We start from the raw sequence: 19,585 nt of genomic DNA, 5'->3' as shown, positions 1-19,585 counted from the left end.
AAATATTAGTTGATTTTAGACAGATCTGCCCCTTTAACATTGCCGAGTCGTACCAGTTAGTTCTGAGTAGGTGTTATTGATGAGGCGTCTCACTGTTTAGCCACTTACACTCTCACGTGTTTCTCCAGGTTCAACATCAGCCCCCTCTCTGTCAATATCAGCACTACGGAGTTCACTCTGCTGCCTGCAGAGCACAAGGTAATGATGCTGCGCATTCTGGTAAATGTAGTTTGTTGTCTGTTCCACTGTCTGACTATGGGGACTTGGGCTGCTCTAATGTATTAGGTGTAGGGTAGGGATGGGGGGGGGGTGCTGCTGCATAATTCTATGGCACTTTATTTAAGTGTCAGCCATTGTTGCCATTAATGCTAGTTAGTCCTAGTTTGACCACCAGGGGGCATCTTTGAGAAGCATTTGATATGGGTTGTACTAGAGAACCTTTTTTTTGTAAGAACATAGTTTATGGGGGAAGTGCAACTAAAATGTAGCTGAGATGTACTGTACAGTAGTTGAAATAAACATCTGCATTTTGAAAGTCTTCTTTATCATTATTTTATTAACAAAAGCATAAAGATGTTCATGAACAGATACTGTGTAAAACTTTATAGTACTTAAGTTGGGGGGATTTTCACACCTACAGTAGCCGGGCTTTTAAACTTATCGTTGGATAACAGATCGGCTCTCTGAAATAATTAACACGCGTTAATGTGTGTGTGTTTCGATCCTCTCTCTCTCGCTCTCTCACACACACTTGCCGTCTTGACCTCTGAATGCTCGGCTATGAAAAGCCAACTGACATTTACTCCTAAGGTGCTGACCGGTTGAACAGTCTATCACCACTGATTATATTATTTACAGAAGTGAAGGACAGCTGGAGGCATTTTGTTTTTCACAAGCGTAGCAGGCTGTGAATTCTGAAAACAAGCCAACCTAACTAAGAAATACATTTTGTTGGTTGCCATGGTGAATAATCCAATAAAAATTGGTTGGACACATAAAAGGAAACATCAAAGAGTTTTCCCGGAATCTCTAAATGAAAATACTGGCAGATCAATACAGATCAATAAATTACAGTAGTAGATCAAATAAAATTTAGAGGATTCTAAATTAATATCTAAGGGACTTTCATAGAATTATAATGCAGGGCTAATAATAAATGAATACATTTGTAGGGGTTAATGCCTTTTTTTGGTTGGGTCAAATCTGGTTTTTGAGTGCGTAAACATCGAATACATTGCAAGTTTGCCCAATTTGGCCTTCAGGCTACACTTTACAATAGGACTCAATTCTGAATGACCGCAACATTTACAGTAGTACAAATATATTATTGAGTTCGATGTTTTTTTTTTTATAATGTTTTAAAATGTATCTGTTTATTAAGTAGTCTTGCTTGTCTCAGAGCAGTGCGAAACAGTGCTGAAATAGTTGACCACACGCGGGTAGGTTATTGCTTCAAATCATATTGTAACAATTGGATGACTTTGGGTGTTCCAGTAAGCAACCATTGTTTGCCTTCATTAGACTACTTTATTCTTAAAATAACTCCAGCACAGAGAAGAGAAAGCAGACTTAAATAATTCAACAATAAAGCGATTGAATTCACAAATGCATTTGGCTGTTTTTAATATTGGCCATCAACCAAAAACACACCGTGGTAGATATATGTTATTGAATTCGATAAAAAATGCATATGTTTATTAGGCTACTGTGCAGTCTGACAAGTAAACATGGGAAAGTGCCTAATTTCTTTCATAAGGGAGAGCAGGCCATGTCCAGACTTTCTCGGTGACCCGAGTGAGTACTCTGTCTTTAATGCTTTTTCGGGTTGCATCAGTCATGGACAGAAACTTCTGAGACACAGTATTAATGAATAAAAACACAGCATCTTGTTGACATTGTTTTTTGTAACCACAATGTTACAAATCTTTTGAGTCTGCATTTCCAATTACTTTTAGTGTTTGGGATTTACAAATGTGCACTTTTCATGTCATTTTTTGTTAGGGCAAATATGGCGTGTGATATAATTATGGCTTTTATATAATTATAATGCAGGGTTAATAATAATAATAAATGCTTTATTATCCAAATGTTTAAATTGCGTGTGGGTGATTGAGAGAAGCAAAATGGTGCGTCTTGGGACCCAAAAGCATAATCAGTGCTCTAACTTTGTTTAAGGTCATGAGGCGGACAGTCAAAACATTTCTTTATTAAAGACTATCAGAAAGAGTGTTGGTACGTATATATTTTGTTCCAAAGCCATGAATGAGTGAGTCACTCAGCTTTATGTAGGTGCCGAGGCTATATGACTGCGCCATCAACTTGATTATTTAGCAGACAGCGCTTGCTACTTATATTCAGTCATCACATATATCTTAAGGATATCATGGAATATATTTGAACATTTTCATTTCTCTTAGAATAAAAACCTTCGTGTAACAGCAGTTTTAGTAAGTAATATTCTACAGTCCAGTTACAGCTTCTTCTGACCAAGTAGTGTGTGTGTGTGTGCAGGACAGAGGAATAGCAATTCTTACACTCTTATTCTAAATTCAATCACCTTCTTCATCCTCATCATTCAGTTCATTGAAATTACATTTTGAAGTCACAATTATCAGTTTCTATTTGGTTTATATCGCTCATTCATTGACAGCATTCATTCAGGTAGACACACACTATGCTTTGGGACCCAAAAGCATAATCAGTGCTCTAACTCCCCCTTGCGGTGGTCTGGAGCAATGAAGCAGTGACGCAGGATAACGTACTAAACCACAAATTGCCTCTAAGTCCCGCAGCATAATCTATAGCGATTAATTGAGGAACCACTATAGTTAACGCGCTAGTCGGCTGTACCTGCGCCAAAACTGGTATTTCTCATCCTATAGCTTGTTCTCCATCTTTTTAAAACTTGTTTTCTCATGGATCTCTCATTTCTCTACAGCAAACACATGTGAGCAATGTGTTTGGAACATCGAATCACAATAAAATCACAGTATCGAATCGCAATACATATAGAGTCGTGATACATATACAGTGCATTCGGAAAGTATTCAGACCCCGTAACTTTTTCCACATTTTGTTACATTACAGCCTTTATTCTAAAATGTATTCAATATTTTTTTTCCCTCATCAATCTACACATAATACCCCATAATGACAAAGCAAAAACATTTTTTTTGTAAATGTTAGCAAAAAAAATTACCACATTTACTTCAGTATTCAGACCCTTTACTTAGTACTTTATTGAAGCACCTTTGGCAACGATTACAGCATCAAGTCTTCTTGGGTATGACTCTACAAGCTTGGCACACCTGTATTTGGGGATTTACTCCCATTCTTTTCTGCAGACCCTCACAAGCTCTTTGCTGCACAGCTATTTTCAGGTCTCTCCAGAATAGAGGTCGACCGACTATGATTTTTCAACGGCGATACTGATTTAGGACACAAAAAAGCTGATACCGATACCGGCCTATATTTTTATATATATTTGTAATAATGAGCAATACTGAATGAACAATGAACCCTTTTATTTGAACTCAATATAATACATAAATAAAATCTAGTTAGTCTTAAATAAATAATGAAACATGTTCATTTTGGTTTAAATAATACAAAAATACAGCGTTTGGAGGAGAAAGTAAAAGTGCAATATGTGCCACGTAAAATAAAAAAAGCTAACGTTTAAGTTCCTTGCTCAGAACATGATATGAAAGCTGGTGGTTCAACATTCCCAGTTCTTCAATGTTCCCAGTGTAGAAGTTTTAGGTTGTAGTTATTATAGGAATTATGACGCGTCGACTATTTCTCTCTATACCATTTGTATTTCATATACCTTTGACTATTGGAAGATCTTATAGCCATTTTAGTATTGCCAGCCTTATCTCGGGAGTTGATAGGCTTGGAGTCATAAACAGCGCTGTGCTTCAAGCAAATGCAGTAAAGGGATGTTTGAATGAATGCTTACGCGCCTGCTGCTGCCTACCACCGCTCAGTTAGACTGCTCTATCAAATATAAAATCAGGGGCCTCCCGGGTGGCGCAGTGGTCTAGCTGTGCCACCAGATATTCTGGGTTCGAGCCCAGGCTCTGCCACAGCCGGCCGCAACCGGGAGGCCCATGGTGCGGCGCACAATTGGCCCAGCATCGTCCGGGTTAGGGAGGGTTTGACCGGCAGGGATATCCTTGTCTCATCGCGCACTAGTGACTCCTGTGGCGGGCCGGGCGCAGTGCACGCTGACCAGGTCGCTTGGTGTACGGTGTTTCCTCCGACACATTGGTGCGGCTGGCTTCCGGGTTGGATGTGCGTTGTGTCAAGAAGCAGTGTGCCTTGGTTGGGTTGTGTTTCGGAGGACGCATGTGTTTTGGAGAAACCTTCGACCTCTCCCGAGTCCGTACAGGAGTTGCAGCAATGAGACAAGACAGTAACTACTACTAATTGGATACTACTAAATTGGGGAGAAATTATTATTATTTTTAAATAATAATAAATATCATTAATATGGTCAAATCCGGAACCTATCATTTCGAAAACAAAACGTTTATTCTTTCAGTGAAATACAGAACCATTCCGTATTTTGTCGAGCGGGTGGCAACCCTAACTCTAAATATTGCTGTTACATTGCACAACCTTCAATGTTATGTCATAATTATGTACAATTCTGGCAAATTAATTACGGTCTTTGTAGGGAGAAATACAGTTCTCAACGAGCCAGGTGGCCCAAACTGTTGCATATACCCTGACTCTGCTTGCACTGAACGCAAGAGAAGTGACACAATTTCCCTACGTAATATTGCCTGCTAACATGCATTTATTTTAACTAAATACGCAGGCTCAAAAAAATATACTTCTGTGTATTGATTTTAACCTCTTGAAACTCCCCATCCCGGATCCGGGATTGTGACTAAGCCTCAGGCTCATTAGCATAACGCAACGTTAACGATTTCTGAAAATCGCAAATAAAATTAAAATAATGCGTTTGCTCTCAAGCTTAGCCTTTTCTTAACAACACTGTCATCTCAGATTTTCAAAATATGCTTTTGAACCATAGAAATTGACTAATTTGTGTAAGAGTATGCAAAGCTAGCATAGCATTTTGTGTAGCATGTAGCACGCAACATTTTCACAAAAGCCAGATAACCAAATAAATAAAATCATTTACCTTTGAAGAGCTTCTGATGTTTTCAATGAGGAGACTCCCAGCCACATACCAAATGCGCAGTGTTTCCTGAAAGCGTCTGTGTGTAGGAGAAATCGTTCCGTTTTCTACATTGCGCCTGGCTACCGAAACGAACCGAAAATGCAGTCACCTACAACGTGAAACTTTTTCCGGATTAACTACATAATATCGACCGAAACATGGCAAACGTTGTTTGGAATCAAACCTATAGGTGTTTTTTCACATATCTCTTCATTGACATGCAGTTCTTGGAAGCTTGCTTCTCTCTCTCTGCTCCATGGAAAAATACTGGCAGGTGACTTTTGCGCACCAATTTCGGCGCAGGACACCGGGCGGACACGTGGTAAATGTGGTCTCTTATGGTCAATCTTCCAACGATCTGCCTACAAATACGTCACAATGCTGCAGACACCTTGGGGAAACGACAGAAGGGCAGACTCATTCCTCTTGCGTTCACAGCCATATAAGGAGATCATGAAAGACAGAGCCTCAAAAATCCTTGTCATTTCCTGGATGCCAAGTCATCTTGGTTTTGCCTGAAGCTCACGTTCTAGGGCACGCACAGAGAAGATATTTGTATTTCTGGACACGTCAGAGTGTTTTCTTTCGAACAGTAGCAATTATATGCATAGTCGAGCATCTTTTTGTGACAAAATATCTTGTTTAAAACGGGAACGTTTTTCTTCCAAAAATGAAATAGCGCCACCATAAGTGTAAGAGGTTTTAAGAGAGGCATTGATGTTTATGGTTAGGTACCTTTGTGCAGCAAATGTGCTTTTGTTAAATCATCACCCGTTTGGCAAAGTTGAAGTGATTCGATGATAAAGTAACAGGAACCGCATTGATTATATGCAACGCAGGACAAGCTAGTTAACCTAGTAATATCATCAACCATGTGTAGTTAACTAGTGATTATGTGAAGATTGATTGTTTTTTGTAAGATAAGTTTAATGCTAGCTAGCAACTTACATTGGCTCATTGCAGCCACAGGGTCCTTTTGACGCTGCACTCACGTAACAGGTGGTCAGCCTGCCACGCAGTCTCCTCGTGGATTGCAAAGTAGTCAGCCATAATCAGAGTCCATAATTACCGATTGTTATGAAAACTTGAAATCGGCCCTAATTGTCTATGCCAGAGATGCCACCTCTACTCCAGAGATGTTCGACCAGGTTCACATCCGGGTTCTGGCTGGCCCACTCAAGGACATTCAGAGACTTGTACCGAAGCCACTTGTCTTGGCTGTGTGCTTACGGTCGTTGTCCTGTTGGAAGGTGAACCTTTGCCCCAGTCTGAGGTCCTGAGCGCTCTGGAGCAGGTTTTCATCAAGGATCTCTCTGCACTTTGCTCCGTACTTGTGTCTCTCAATCCTGTCTAGTCTCCCAGTCTCTGCCGCTGAAAAACATCGCCACAGCATGATGCTGCCACCACCATGCTTCACCGTACAGTGGCTGCTCAATTAAAAGTTTTGAGATTATGCCGCGGACTTAGATCATATATGGTTTAGTACGTTGTTCTGCGTCACTGCTTCATTGCTCCAGACCACTGCAAGAGGGAGTTAGAGCACTGATTATGCTTTTGGGTCCCAAGGCGCTAAATGTGTGTCTACCTGACAATGAATAGGTGATATAAACCAAAAAGAAACTGATAATTGTGCACATCAAAATTACATTTCAGTGAACTGAATGATGAGGATGAAGAAGGTGATTGGATATATAACAATAGTGTAAGAATTGCTGTTTCTCTGTCCTGCATGCACACCCGAAAAAAATACACTTATTTTGATGTTTCTACTTGGTCAGAAGAAGCTGGAACTGGACTGTAGCATATTACTTACTAAAACTGTTGTTACACTAAGGTTTTTAATGTAAGAGAAACCAACCTTTTCAATTATATTCCATGATATTCTGAAGATATCATTGAGTGGACATTTCCTGTGTTTTTATAGCATTATTCTTTGGTCCTAATTGCATTTTGATGCATGTGTTTTAGTAATTCCTTTCTTTTGACACTCCAGCTCAGATTTGTTCAACCCACTCCTAGGGAATCCAGGTTAGTCCTGGGCTAGCACAAATATGTGAACCCCCTGGGGGTCCCCCCTCGGGAATGGATTGAGATACCCTGCTCTAGTTATGGGAAACCAATGCGGTCTTCAATCATTGGCCTCTCACCTGGTGTCCCAGGTCTGAATCGGTCCATGATTAGTAGAGAATGAAAGCCAAGCGTCTCAGCCCTTTTAGATCAAAATGAATAAGGTTTCATGGACAGGCAAGACCTGATCCTAAATCAGCATTCCTACTCTAGATATGCCTGATAAAGACAAACCCAGAAGTTTTTTATCTGTCCAGGAGACTGCAGTTGAATAATACTTGCTATATAAAGTGTGCTATGCAGTGATATATGAACCATTTCCACTAACCCTCGCCCTCTGTGTTGTCTGCAGGGGGGTGAGGGAGTCCTGCGTTACCACCTCCAGCCGTGGGAGAGCAGGGAGGTGGCCGTGGTGTTCACCCCCTCCGAACACAAACCCACCACCACCATCCTACTCATCAGGTACACTACAATTGTCACCTCTACATTATGACACATTTAGAAATAGTCTTCTGATATTCATATTTCATATGAACTAACAAAGACAAAATGGCCACATAAACAGTACTGTGAATAATTCTCCCCAATTGTTACATACTGGTACCAGTAGTTGCAGTCTTTCGTGCATGCACAATTTTGATATGAGCACTGATATTACAGTAGTTATTGCAGTACTATGCAAACATAGATTTGTACGTGATGTTTTTCCGCATTTGTGGTTGTTTTGGTCAATAATGTAGCCAAACTAGATGGCACCAGGTATTTTAAGGACATTTGACAGATTTGAGTATGGTGCTGTGTGTCTGGTTTTGGTGAATCACAGCATTGGTGACGGTCTAGTGTTGAGTTGCCATTCTGTTAAAGTCTTGTCTGTCACTCTGCTGTTGGAGCGTGAGGAACAGGAAGTCGGGGAGCTGAGTCTTGAGCCCGTCTGACTCTCTTTCTCCTTTTTTCTTTCTCACTTCCTTGGTGTCTCTTTGTCTCAGGAACAACCTGACAGTGTTTGACATGGTGACGGTGCGGGGCCATGGGTTCAAGGAGCTGCTGAGAGTGGGGGGCAAGCTGCCGGGCCCCGGAGCCTCATTACGCTTCAATGTCCCTCAGTCCACACTCATGGAATGCCGAGACGGTGAGCCAACCACTCGGTTCATTTTATATTTGTAATTTATCCACCTTTCTCTCATTGAGAGAAAATCAAGTTTGTGCTCCTAAGTGGCAATAACAACAACCAGTGTGTTACTCCACAAAAATCATCAATGATAGGGTTTGATTATATTTAATTTAAGTGCGGTATATGTAGGGCTGGGTGATATGGCCAAAATATCATATCACAATATAAAAAAAGATGGTATTTTATATTTTTGAATACTAAAAGTTCTACATTTGCTGTATGAGTAATATGTGACCCTAGGCTGGCAACACAAACATTCTAAGTGATTCCAATGGGTCTTTCTCCATTTTGATTTGTTTTATGCTGTTCAATTCAACCAAACGTTTTCAAACATTTCTGTGTTTCCTGCACTTATTTGAGATAATTTCCACACTGCCACGTAGGGCCGCACGATATGAGCAAACAACCTAGGCTTTATTTTTTTAACCAAATGTTGCAATTGTGATTTGACTTGTGATTTAGAGCAAAACACTTGGGTGAACTAATGATTATTTTAATTCTATAGTTAGAATATAATAGTGGGCACTTTGAATATAGTGTTGTTTGACATGACAACAAATTAAAATGCAAGGGAGGAGTTATTGTGACAGGGTAGGAACCAAAGTGTTAATAAGTGTTTCCTAGGAGACCCTATAATCTTTGGCTACATTTAATATTTTCTCTTAGCTACTTCATGTATCTAACATATTCATGCTTTGCGTATTCCTCATTGATTTAGAAGAGACTGTTGCACAAACAACATGCTGATTTAGGTCAACACCATCACTGCTATGTTGGTATGCTAGCCAGCTAACTATCGATTAGCATTAGTGGACCCAACTAGCTGTTTGCAGACGTAAGAAACACAAACTAAGTGTAATTATAGAATGCTAGTGGATTTATATTAAGAAGCAAAGTGAAAACAGCATCGTTGTCATCAATGTTGTTGCTGTGTTGCATGCAGACTAAACGCAAGTGTCTCGTGGTCGAGGAACAGCAAATGCGCTCCATGAGTGAAAGGGAGAGGGGCTAGGTGTGGAATACCGTTATATCGTAAAACACGGTATACTGCCCACCCCTAAGTGTATGCACTGTATGTAGCTAGATCATATTAGATGTTTATCAATATTTGAATGCATTACTAATACTAATACAATTCATTAGTCAAGGCAAATTTGTAATTCAAACTCAATTTATAAGGCCCTTGAATTTGAAACTAGGCTACTTAATCATTGTCTTAGTGTGGAAGTTCTGCTGTACAACCTGTAGTAAACTCCTTTTAATGGCACAAAGCAGATTTATTGTAATTAAACTAACAATAAAGCGTGTCTTATCTGTGTGTTCTCCTACCTAGGCTAGTTAATCCTTGGTGGTACATCAAATGTCACCCTATTCCCTTTATAGTGACGTACTTGGTCAAAAGTAGGGACCCTGGTCAAAAGTAGTGCATTATAGAAGGAATAAGGTGCCATTTGGGACTCAGCCCTAGTCTTGCTCTACTGTTCTTAAGAGTGTGTGGCTGGCTACATTCATTTATTTCCTAAGTTCTTTATGCATCAAACAAAAAATGCTTCCTCCCATCTACCTCCCAGGCCTGCGCGCCAACAAGCCTCTGTTTGCCATCCGGAAGAGCTTCAAGGTGGAGAACGCCGGGGAGCTGCCCCTTACGGTCACGTCCATGAACATCAACGGTTACAAGTGCCAGGGCTTCGGCTTCGAGGTGCTGCAGTGCAGGTCATTCAGCCTGGACCACAACTCCTCGTCCGAGATCACCATTGCGTAAGTCAAATGTCGGAAGAATGGACGCAGATGGTTGTTGAACCTTTTTTGATGTGAACATATTTTGTATTAACTCAGCAGTGTAGTGTACATGCTTCAGGTTCCATTCAAGTGAAGGGTACACAAAGTAATGAAAGAAAAATGGATGTATCATTTTTGTATTCAGTCCGAACATATCAAGACGTTTGTAATGTTCAGTCGATCATTTGTTGTTATACGAGACATATCAAGTAATTGTTTTTGGACATTTGTATCGCTCACTGACCTCTCATCTCCTTCTCTCCTTTTCCCCCCACTGTCTCAACTTATATTTTCTCTATCTCCACTTCCCCCTCTTTCTTTCCTCTTTGGTTGTCTACCCTCTCGCCCCTTCTCGTAATCTCCCCCATTTCCTTTTTACCTTCCTCTTTTCCCCCTTCATCACTCGCTCGCTCTCTCTCCTCTTACTCCACCTTCTCCCTCCTCTTGCTCCACCTTCTCCCTCCCCTTCTCTTGCTCCACCTTCTCCCTTCCCTTCTCCTGCTCCACCTTCTCCCTCCCCTTCACCTGCTCCACCTTCTCCCTCCCCTTCTCTTGCTCCACCTTCTCCCTCCCCTTCTCTTGCTCCACCTTCTCCCTCCTCTTCTCTTGCTCCACCCCCCTCTCTCCCTCCTCCAGGTTCACGCCAGACTTCACGTCGTCCTGGGTGATCCGGGACCTGACCCTGGTGACGTCGCGCGGCTCATTGTTCCCCTTCACCCTCAACGTGACGCTGCCCCACCACATGCTGCCCCTCTGTGCTCAAGTGGTGCCCAGACCCAGCTGGGAGGAGACATTCTGGGTGGTCACCCTCATCTTCACCTGGTCAGTGCCACCCCGAGACGCATAGACCAGTACTAACTTAGTGCCAACACTGGGTGAAGAAAAGCCAATGTCGTACATAGCGCCATGATTTTTTGTTGTTGCATTAAAGAGGTTTCAGGTTGAAAGACAATGGACTTTAACTCCCCAAGTAGATTACCGGTGTCTACTTCTTTCTGTCAATTTGTTGGCACTGGTATCACCAATGAATAACCAGCCATATCCTCTCTCTCTCCTCTCAGCTTCTCCCTGGCGGGTGTTTGTCTGATGGCTTTCCACCAGGCCCAGTACATCCTGTCTCAGTTTTCCAGTCCCACAACCCGGAGCATCTACAATTCTGCCCTGTCCCGGGACAATGGCCCCGTCAACAACATCACCCCCAACGGAGTCAAGTAAGACCCGTTTCCAATCAAATATTTGTACCCTACATCAACAGTTTTACATGGTTAATTACCAATATAAAACATGACTCAAGTTAGATGTTTTGGTGGTACTTGATATAACACTCCAGTAAAAGTGTTCCATCAACCAGGTTGTAAAAGTAGTTGCATGTTATCTACATAAACCTGATCTAATTTTGTTCTTTAAATGAGGCTTATCACCCATTTGATTAGCTGGTGATAATGCACTGGTATGGGTTTACACATACACAGTCTCTAACTGGTTGTTGTCCGTGTCCAGTAAAATGAAGGGCAGCTGCAAGACGTACGTGGAGACCTGCCACAACTCCGACAAAGGGAAGGGGCGTGGCTCCCCGGCAGTGGCCAACAGCTCCACCCCCCGACCACAGCCCTTCTCCTCTTCCTCCTCCTCCAAGAAGGTTGCCTCCACCACCCCCTCCCAGCCACAGAAGAAACATAAGGTGTCTGTTTACTACGGCAAGTACAAAACCAGCTCCTCCGCCACTGCGGCGACGGCGACCGAGGAAGAGCGGGAACTAGACCTAACTCCCGACCTGGGAACCCTGGAACCTTACCTGAGCACGGACGCCTGCAACAACAACGAGCCCACGTTCCTCTGTCAAATCGACGTTAAGAAAATGACACGGCACTTTCAGGAAGCTCCCCCACAGAGTGCCGCCCAGGGGGAGGACAGCAAGGGGCCGGCGGCGGTTATGTTTCCCGTGGAAACACAGGCCGGCTTCCCCGACAATGTCACTGTGGGCCCGGGCCCCCGACCTGGTCTCCTGCTGTGCAGCCCCGTGACAGAGAAAGGGTACAACCTCGGTACACATTCGCAGTTTGCAGAGAAGAGGGACACAACAGAGAAAAGGGACAACTCTGAGCTGGAGGTGATACACAGGGTGATCAATTGGCTATTACTTGGTTTTATTTGATAGCTCGCTCTGATTGATGCTTGTAGCCTGGTTTCTCCTACAGCTCTGTCGAGATTATTTTTGTGTGCAATCTAAGTACTTCAGTACAGGGTGGAAATGTGAATGTAATCTTTCTGTCGTTCTCTCTCCCTCCAGACCAAAGAGGATGGTAAAAGCCAGAGGAAGAAGGCAGAGAAGACGGAGGCTGGTGTCCCAGCCGGGAACAACAAGGCAAAAAAGAGTCGCAAGAAGAACACAGAGGGGATTTCTGGGTACCTGGCATCTTCAAATCGATAGACGGCAATAGACAGCGTGCTCACTTACAAATGAATCTTGACAAATGGTTTGGTGCAGAATTCCATTTTGTAAAATCTATAGAGAATGAAATTGACAGCACTCAAAGGACAATCTTCAATAAGTCATTGCTTGAGATGAACCTATTCATCCCACACAGATGTGATGCACCTAATTCACACCGCGGCTATTGTTCAATGACCTAAAGTAAAACATTTCACGTTAATATTTTCTAACTGGGTCGAAAGTGAAATGGTGAATTAGATATTTTCGATTTGGGATTGATTTCAATTTAAGAAACAACCGTTAATTAGCTACCCTCAGCAAGCGTTTATAGTAGAACATTCAGCTGTGTTGAAGGTTTGAAACCCTGTTGATTGTAGAATCACTGCAGGAAATGTGAAGACATTGAAAAGGGACATTGGTCTTTGCTGTTCCCACAGGCTACCTGAACACAGCGTGGTTGTGGTGTCAGTGCAGGAGAGGGAGCCGGAGTGGAGAACGGGAGAACAACAACAGAATATGAACGGAACCCGCACTCGGAACCGCTGCTCCACAACAAAAACAGACGCACCAAAGCCCAGCCCCAACCCCGGCAGCCCCCTCAAACAGAACGGTGGGTACATATTACATACACACACCAGGGTTTCCGTTAGGAAAATGTGGCGGCGGAGATTTGACCAGCAACCTTTTAATTGACTGGACATTTAAGAAATCTGCCGGACTCATGCATTGGGTGCGTAACTGATTAGGGCGTCCACCCGTGGTTCGCAGAATGACAGAAATCACATTTTAGATGGTGGTAATTCATATTAACAGAACATGCAAGTCGAGAATGCAACATGCGGAATGCCGAATTCTGATGTGCACTTTGAAGATGTTAGAAGAACTGTCCACATGTACTTTTCCTCAGCCAAGAAGAAGAATAACGAACAGCAAAATCACTAGCCTATGTCAATTACTATCCCCCATGGTATAAACGTTTACCTATTCTATTGGTCAGCTTATCGAGAAAGAAATGGCCTATTCCAAACAAACTCTGGGACAGTTGTGAGACGATGGATCCCAAATTCAGTAGGCCTAGGCTACATAATTTTTTTTTTTAAACTGTTAAAAAGCAATGAGTTTGACTCAACAGATCACAACGTTTAGCTTAAAATGGTGATCAACTATTATTTCTTCACATTATACGCGCAGCGATGTGCAACTGTCAGCACACATGCGAGCGGTTTAATATTTTATAGGCCAAGAGCAGGCTATTACCGGATAACGGAAACCCTGACAAACACGCACATACACTCAAAAAGCTGGGACATCTATGGTTACACCCCTCAACCACTTGATAGACTGGCAGATATAGCCACAGGTTGTGGTTAACTTGACCAAAGTTAAACCCTACCCCTCACCTAAACCACCATCCTGTTAAAAGCATTCTGCTGTGTCTGCGATGATGATATGGACATCTCTAAGTATCTTTACACCCGACTGACCACAAGAGGGTGCCAAAGTGCCTTTTTTCTTTTTCGAACACATTGACATGGTAGATGTTACAGTACATGTTCAGTTTTGCCACATTATCAGAAACATTGGGAATTCCCAATTAAATGCGATGGCTAAAGACGAGAGTGAATGAGTTAAAGTTAGTAGATTGACATTTTATATTGAACATTGGACAGTCCTCAGCATCTCTTTCTTTCTTTACATTTTACATTTTCATTTAAACAGTTGGAAACAGAATGGAAGATATGCAAGTGGGAGAACCTTCGAAAGGTTGGCCATGGGGATTGAAGGGATTGAGCGGTATATTTGACTGGCCTTGGAGTGTTACTGCATCGGCCACAGGCTTTACACAGTCCTCAACATCTCTTGCCCTCCTTCCTGTTCTAGGTGTGTGTCTGGTGCGGCCACGGCGGAAGTGTGTGGAGCGGCACGTTGCTTGCGAATCGGGCTCAGACTCGGGCAGCTCATCAGGTAGCGTGCGGGCCAGCCGCGGCAGCTGGGGCAGCTGGAGTTCTGCCAGCAGCGTTGAGGGAGACAAGGACCCCGACGCCCCGCGCCACCGCACACACCACTGCACTACCTCGGCCAGGAAAAGTATGAACGCACTACTGCAGTATGCGCGCTCACACACACATACACACACTGCACTATATGCAACACACACACAAGCACGCTTTTATCTATACACCGAGTATACAGTACATGAGGCTCTTTCCGTGACATAGACGGACCAGGTGAATCCAGGTGAAAGCTATGAACCCTTATTGATGTCACTTGTTAAATTCACTTCAATCAGTGTAGATGAAGGGGAGGAGACAGGTTAAAGATGGATTTTTAAGCCTTGAGACAATTATGGATTATGTGTGTATGTGTGTATTCAGAGGGAATGGGCAAGACAAAAGATTGAAGTGCCTTTGAACAGGGTATGGTGGTAGATGCCAAGCGCACCAGTTTTGTGTGTCAAGAACTGCAACACTGCTGGGTTTTTCGCATGTGTGCATCAGGAATGGTCCATCACCCAAAGGACATCCAACTGTGGGAAGCATTGGAGTGAACATGACCTCGTATCTCTGTGGAATGCTTTCAACACCTTGCAGCGTCCATGCTCCGACGAATTGTGGCTGTTCTTAGGGCAAAAGGGGGTTAGCACTCAATATTAGGAAGGTGTTCCCAATGTTTTGTACACTCAGTGTATACACATTCCCCCCACTCGCTACTGCAGCACCTTGGACAGGGAAAGTGCATACACTGTCACAACCACTGCACTGCTCTTATCAGGAAACGTGCCCCTAGAGCAGGGCTCTTCAACCCTGTTCCAGGAGGGCTACCATCCTGTAGGTTTTCACTTTAACCCTAATCTAGCGCCACGGTTAGTTAATAACAATAGTTTTTCACATAGTTGGCTTGGGCATTTGAACCAACGACCTTTCGGTTACTGGCCCAACCGCTAGGCTACCTGCAGGAAGCCTGCAGGAAGGGTTGGAGAACCCTGCCCTAGAGTCACAGATTAACTTTAGGGAATGTGTTTTTTTTTCCCCTGGTCCCTACATATTGCACCTTTACTATTCCCAACTCTCATCTGTTGCTCTGTCTTTCATCAGCATAGCCACGTGTCTCCAGTCCATCCCGCACATGTGCTTCTCATCAAAATGTCCTCCTTTCACTCCAGAATAGTAGGTCCGGATCTATGCTCTGGAGCTCCGAGGCCTGGGGGGGGGGGTTGAAAGTGGGACTGGAGACTCCGTGGTGCTGGGTTAGGTTAGGCCAGATGTTTTCTTGTCCTTTGGCTCTGAGTGACTTTGTCTGTCCTGGTTAGGGCTGAGATTCTCAAATTCCCCATCTCTGAATCCACCTCAGTGTACACCTCATCAGACATGGAAATGTTGCATCCATCTTTCACCTTACCTGTTCTCCATCTTTCTCCGCCCATTTTTCTCTCTCCCTCTTTCTCTGTCTACAGCACACTCTCTCAGCCATCTATTTCTTGTGTTTTGAGGGGTGCAAAATCCACTTGTCACTTAAATCTCTTACTCTGATGACTCTTTCTCACACTTGCTAGTGCCATTGGTTTTTTCTCGTTGACGTAACGACCCCAGAAATGTTTCTAATGACCTGCCAAACCCACTCTGGTAATGGCTGAAATGGGCTCAATGGAATACATTGGTTTTCCTGTGCATCTATAAGAATGCTAACACAACGTCTGGGATTTAACGCACTGTCTCGACAGTTACATCACAAGAAAGATATCTTATTTTGATCGGTTTAGATTTATGTGCAATCGAAGGGAAAAAAAGTAATGATTTAGTTCAAATGTTTGCAAACTAGTGGCGCTGAAGTCAAAGCAACTTCTGAAAATTAAAGCTTCGATTATAGTGATATTATGTCTGATCTCGCAAACAATGGAAAGCAGGTATAAATAGGTGTAATCGAGAGCTAGTGTTTTGATTTTAAAAACGCATGGTTATCCTTCTCTTGACACACTTGTTGAATTATGCAAGAGAATATGACAACAATAATGAATCATTCATGAGGCTGTCTAGACAGTGCAGGTAGGCCCTTTATATAAATGTATTAATGAATGCAAATACACCCAGGCAAACGAGGAACATAGAATTAACAATATTATCACAAAGTATTAAAAAAATACCTGGGAATAAAAAAAAAGACATTTTATAATAAATGTAATACCTGAATTCCCACCAAAATGCCTGAACTCCATTCGTTATTTGTCTTTGCCAGTACAATGTTTTATGTGCAAAAATTAAATCAATATCTGATTGATTAAAAAGAAAATCTAAAAGTTTGTAATATTTTTACTGTTGCATTTATTAGAATTGTTATTGAAACGTTTTAACAATTTCGATTAACATTACCACTCCCACGCTCTCTCTCCCTCTCTGACGCTGATATGGTAGAAAAAGGATGAATGAACTAACATGTTTTCATTAGAAAGCAGGGTCAGAGTTGTGATTTGTAGCTGTGTGTCTGTGTCCACAGGGGACTCCATGCAGTACGGCGTCTACCCAGCCGAGAGAGGCTGCTACCAGACCATAAACTCCACCTACAAGGCCCAGAGGTACACACACACACACACACACACACACACACACACACACACACACACACACACACACACACACACACACACACACCTTAACTGATTTAATCGCACAAACACAGACAGATACAGTGCCTTGCGAAAGTATTCGGCCCCCTTGAACTTTGCGACCTTTTGCCACATTTCAGGCTTCAAACATAAAGATATAAAACTGTATTTCTTTGTGAAGAATCAACAACAAGTGGGACACAATCATGAAGTGGAACGACATTTATTGGATATTTCAAACTTTTTTAACAAATCAAAAACTGAAAAATTGGGCGTGAAAAATTATTCAGCTCCCTTAAGTTAATACTTTGTAGCGCCACCTTTTGCTGCGATTACAGCTGTAAGTCGCTTGGGGTATGTCTCTATCAGTTTTGCACATCGAGAGACTGAAATTTTTTCCCATTCCTCCTTGCAAAACACAAGGCACTGTAAATACACACATGTAAACACATAGAATGGAAGACATACTCTTATGGTAATTTAGCAGACTATTTTATATTAAGCTACTTACAGTTCAACCCACAACTGTAGTGTGGCAGGCCCGGCCATACTCTAACCAACTGAACCACTCTTATAGTTTTTCAAGAAGTGTACTATCATTCTAAAAGTCCTTACTGACAAAGACACTTTGATCCTATCAACCCTAATGGAGAAGTCAAAGTTCCAATAATAATGATCATTATTTATGTACATTTTTTAAGTGCTTTTCATTACACACATAATCTCAAAGTGCTATATATGTCCCCTGGTGTGCAGCATGAATAACCTGTACAGGAAGGAGCCTTGCCAAAGCCCAACAGAGCCCGCCCCGGTGCCCCCCAACTTTGCCCCCTGCTTCGCTTCTGTAGAAGCCCGCATGGACAGCACCATGGGTGAGTGAAGTGCTCAGTCGATAAATGTTGACATACCTGGACATCAGAATCTGTGTGTAAAATGTCTTGTCTATTATAAATAGAAAGTTGATCTAAAAAAGGGAAGTGCTATAAAATTAGCATGCAAGGGTATTGTTTTGTTTGTCATTGCATAAATGCGTTTTGCGAATGAGTGCGATTGCTGTAAATGTTTGGTGTCATAAATCGGGGATGACCAACCCTCTTTCTGGACAGCCAAGTATGCATGGTTTTTCTCCAACCCTACTATAAAGCCTGCGTTACTGCTTACCTTGTTATAAATGCTCTATGTTAATTGTTTCCCTCTTCTCTCTCAGATGTGGCGGGCCAGTATTTTCCTGAGGAGACTTGGTCGGCTCCCTCTGTGCCCCTCACCAATGAGTTCAGGTACAACGCCTCAGAGGCCGTGCCCTACGTACCTCAAGCCTCAGCCCCCTTCAATGGGTATGTCACTAAGCCGAGAGGGAATTTACAAATTGTGTCTTTTCTACAATCATGTTGTAGCTTAGGAAGCCATTTTGATTGTCAGGCCATGTCGATCATACAGCTATTGTATACAGTAAGCATTTGCATATGAACCAGAGTTTATAGACCTGAGGTGGTGTGCCCTTGTAGGAAGTCGACTGTGTGCAGCTCACCCTGCACTATTACCTCAAAGATAAAAAATAAAAAAACATTCTCATGTATACCTACTTCTCATAAGCTTCCTAGTAAAGCAATTAAAACAATCAAGAATTCCAGGAGAGTGCTAAAAATAGCACACATTAACATATGTATCCTAAGAAACAAGGTTCATGAAATAACTTGCTAATAATAGATGACATTCATATTCTAAAACTCACTTAGATAATACCTTTGATACAGTGGTAGCAATATATGGTTATAACATCTACAGAAAAGACAGAAATGCCAGTGGTGGAGGTGTTGCTGTCTATATTCAGAGCCACATTCCTGTAAAGCTGAGAAAGGATCTCATGTTAAATACTGTTGAAGTAGTATGGCTTCAGGTTCAGGTGTGAAATGCTTGATAATGTATGTGAAATCAATAGAGGTATATTTTTCTGGGTGACCTTAATATTGACTGGCTTTCATCAAGCTTCCCACTCAAGAAAAAGCTTCAAACTGTAACCAGTGCCTGCAACCTTTATTTAACTAGGCAAGTCAGTTAAGAACAAATTCTTATTTACAATGACGGCCTACCCAGGACAAACCTGGAAGATGCTGGGCCAATTGTGCGTCGCCCTATGGGACTCCCAATGACGGCCGTATGGGATACAGCCTGGATTCGAACTGTAGTGACGCCTCTTGCACTGAGATGCAGTGCCTTAGACCGCTGCACCACCCCCACTCTGGGTTCATGTTATCAGTCAACCTACCACGGTATTTACAAACAGCATAGGAATGAATTCATCAACATGTGTTGATTACATCTTTACTAATGCTGCAGAAA

At 42.4% G+C, this 19,585-nt stretch overlaps 1 protein-coding gene across 5 annotated transcripts in view; it reads left to right on the top strand.

Moving 5' to 3' along the window:
- The window catches only part of LOC135507813 (transmembrane protein 131-like), a 118,512-nt gene that overhangs the window by 94,840 nt on the left and 4,087 nt on the right, over positions 1-19,585 (top strand). For 2 of the 5 annotated variants that reach the window (XM_064927483.1, XM_064927482.1), the window contains exons 19-31: positions 129-198; positions 7,614-7,723; positions 8,248-8,390; positions 10,004-10,190; positions 10,848-11,033; positions 11,273-11,422; positions 11,712-12,321; positions 12,502-12,617; positions 13,083-13,255; positions 14,527-14,733; positions 17,137-17,215; positions 18,002-18,117; positions 18,453-18,579. In XM_064927483.1, the coding sequence (XP_064783555.1) occupies positions 129-198; positions 7,614-7,723; positions 8,248-8,390; positions 10,004-10,190; positions 10,848-11,033; positions 11,273-11,422; positions 11,712-12,321; positions 12,502-12,617; positions 13,083-13,255; positions 14,527-14,733; positions 17,137-17,215; positions 18,002-18,117; positions 18,453-18,579 (2,274 nt within the window). Of the gene's footprint in view, positions 1-128; positions 199-7,613; positions 7,724-8,247; positions 8,391-10,003; positions 10,191-10,847; positions 11,034-11,272; positions 11,423-11,711; positions 12,334-12,501; positions 12,618-13,082; positions 13,256-14,526; positions 14,734-17,136; positions 17,216-18,001; positions 18,118-18,452; positions 18,580-19,585 lie in introns of all 5 variants that reach the window. The other 3 variants (XM_064927480.1, XM_064927481.1, XM_064927484.1) reach the window with 2 other exon arrangements.

Source organism: Oncorhynchus masou, chromosome 21 (assembly GCF_036934945.1).
Source record: "Oncorhynchus masou masou isolate Uvic2021 chromosome 21, UVic_Omas_1.1, whole genome shotgun sequence".
Lineage (NCBI taxonomy): Eukaryota > Metazoa > Chordata > Actinopteri > Salmoniformes > Salmonidae > Oncorhynchus > Oncorhynchus masou.
Note: the sequence above shows the minus strand (reverse complement) of the source record. Positions and strands in the feature narration are given on the sequence as shown.